Below are 3018 nucleotides of genomic sequence, written 5' to 3'. Positions count from 1 at the left end.
GATTTTCCTGGAAGATTATCATAATGTCTGCAAATAATCATAGTTTTGTGTCTTACTTTCCAATGTTTATAGAGTATTACTTCCTTTTTCTTTTTGATTGAATTAGCCATGACCTCCTTTACAATGCTGAATATACTGAGCACAAGAAACATCATTGTATTGTTTGTGATATTACTGGGAATGCTTTTAATATATGATCATATGATCATTGCTGTAGTATTGTTTTCGATTCCTTTAATCACATTTAGGAAGTTCATTTATTTTTCACTCATATTTTGTTGGTTGTTTGCTTGTTCTCTTTCATGTGGTTCTTTAAAATCAGGAATTAGTGTTGTATTTTATTAAATATTGTGGCACCAATTGATATGTTCATGCGAGTGTTTTGCTTTAACCTTCAAATTCATTTTCTTAGTTCTCTGTCTAGCTGTGACTGGCTGAGGCGGCGCGGCGGCATAGGGACGGTAGCCTTGCCCGATTGGTGTGTCCCTTTAATACAAGAAAATAGAAACTGAACAGCCAGAGGAAACCTTTCCCAACACCGAAACCAATGGCAAATTTGGTAAACGCCCTGCTGAAGATATGGAAGAGGAACAAGCTTTTAAAAGATCTAGAAACACAGATGAGATGGTTGAATTACACATTCTGCTTCAGAGCAAGAATGCTGGGGCAGTGATTGGAAAAGGCGGCAAGAATATTAAGGCTCTCCGTACAGACTACAATGCCAGTGTTTCAGTCCCAGACAGCAGTGGCCCCGAGCACATATTGAGTATCAGTGCTGATATTGAAACAATTGGAGAAATTCTGAAGAAAATCATCCCTACCTTGGAAGAGGGCCTGCAGTTGCCATCACCCACTGCAACCAGCCAGCTCCGGCTCAAATCTGATGCTGTGGAATGCTTAAATTACCAACACTATAAAGGAAGCGACTTTGACTGCGGGTTGAGACTGTTGATTCATCAGAGTCTGGCAGGAGGAATTATTGGGGTCAAAGGTGCTAAAATCAAAGAACTTCGAGAGAACACTCAGACAACAATCAAACTTTTCCAGGAATGTTGTCCTCAATCCACTGACAGAGTCGTTCTTATTGGAGGAAAACCTGATAGGGTTGTAGAGTGCATAAAGATCATCCTTGATCTTATATCAGAGTCTCCCATTAAAGGACGTGCTCAACCTTATGATCCCAGTTTTTACGATGAAACCTATGATTATGGTGGTTTTACAATGATGTTTGATGACCGCCATGGACGTCCTGTGGGATTTCCCATGCGGGGAAGAGGTGGTTTTGACAGAATGCCTCCTGGTCGGGGTGGGCGTCCCATGCCTCCATCCAGAAGAGATTATGATGATATGAGCCCTCGTCGAGGACCTCCTCCACCTCCTCCCGGACGAGGCGGCCGGAGTGGTAGCAGAGCTCGGAATCTTCCTCTTCCTCCACCACCACCTAGAGGGGGAGATCTAATGGCCTATGACAGAAGAGGAAGATCTGGAGACCATTATGATGGCATGGTTGGTTTCAGTGCTGATGAAACCTGGGACTCTGCAATAGATACATGGAGCCCATCAGGGTGGCAGATGGCTTATGAACCACAGGGTGGCTCTGGATATGATTATTCCTATTCAGGGGGTCGTGGCTCATATGGTGATCTTGGTGGACCTATTATTACTACACAAGTAACTATTCCCAAAGATCTGGCTGGATCTATTATTGGCAAAGGTGGTCAGCGGATTAAACAAATCAGTCATGAGTCAGGAGCGTCGATCAAAATTGATGAGCCTTTAGAAGGGTCCGAAGACCAGATCATTACCATTATAGGAACACAGGACCAGATACAAAATGCACAGTACTTGCTGCAGAACAGTGTGAAGCAGTATGCAGATGTTGAAGGATTCTAATGCAAGATATTTTTTCTTTTTTATAGTGTGAAGCAGTATTCTGGAAAGTTTTTCTAAGACTAGTGAAGAACTGAAGGAGTCCTGCATCATTTTTTTTTATTTGCTTCTGTTTAAAAAGCCAACATTCCTCTGCTTCATAGGTGTTCTGCATTTGAGGTGTAGTGAAATCTTTGCTGTTCACCAGATGTAATGTTTTAGTTCCTTACAAACAGGGGTGGGGGTGGGGGAGGGTGTGCAAAAACTAACATTGAAATTTTGAAACAGCAGCAGAGTGAGTAAATTTTAATTTTTGTTCATTGTTGGTGGTTTAAAAAAAATCCCCCCATGTAATTATTGTGAACACTTTACTTTGTGATCACTGTAACATTTGGGGGGGGGGGGTGGGACAGGGAGGGAAAGTAACAATAGTCCATATGTCCCTGGCATCTATTCAGAGCAGTGTGCAGAATGTAATGCTCTTTTGTAAGAAACGTTTTATGATATTTTAAATAAATTTAGTGAACCTATTTTTGGTGGTCATTTTTTTTAAGACGGTCATTTTTCAAATGGCTGAATTCCCCCCAACCTGCCCCCAAACTAAACACTAAGTTTAATTTTCAGTCCTCTGTTGGATATAAATAAATGCATCTCGGACTTAGGCAAAGTATCTTGACACATTCAGTTCTGGTGATTTCTTAAGTGATTTGAAAGTCCATTGCTTGGGAGGAAATTCCACCACACATTCATGCTTATAATAAGCTGGGGATTTTTGTTTGTTTTTGCAAATGCTTGCCCCTACTTTGCAACGATTTTCTGTTTGTAATTGTGAAGAACCAAGGTGGGGAGCAATACAACAGATGGAGTAGTTGGTATAAGTATATACCAAAAGCCTAATGGCAGAAAGTTTTATTAATCAGAATAATACTTGGTTATGGAAGTGACTGATGCTAAATAAATTCTGATTATTTTTTATTAGATAATTTCTCACCTATAGACTTAAATTGTCAGCTTGGTAGCGTCTATTAGTTAAACTTTGTAAAATATATATATATATATATATTCTTGTTTTTCCATTGTATGCAAATTGAAAGAAAAAGATGTACCATTTCTCTGTTGTGTGTTGGATTATGTAGGAAATGTTTGTGA

The 3018-nt window shown here is 40.0% G+C and overlaps 1 protein-coding gene across 1 annotated transcript; it reads left to right on the top strand.

Annotated features, from left to right (window-relative positions):
• The first annotated feature begins 412 nt into the window (after positions 1 to 412).
• Positions 413 to 2097, top strand: LOC307181003 (heterogeneous nuclear ribonucleoprotein K-like). Its single transcript, XM_079911720.1, has one exon. The coding sequence runs from the start codon at positions 580 to 582 to the stop codon at positions 1891 to 1893; it is 1314 nt and encodes a 437-aa protein (XP_079767846.1). The 5' UTR covers positions 413 to 579; the 3' UTR covers positions 1894 to 2097.
• The last annotated feature ends 921 nt before the right edge of the window (positions 2098 to 3018 follow it).

The sequence above is a fragment of the Stenella coeruleoalba genome (assembly GCF_951394435.1).
Source record: "Stenella coeruleoalba genome assembly, chromosome: X".
NCBI lineage: Eukaryota > Metazoa > Chordata > Mammalia > Artiodactyla > Delphinidae > Stenella > Stenella coeruleoalba.
Note: the sequence above shows the minus strand (reverse complement) of the source record. Positions and strands in the feature narration are given on the sequence as shown.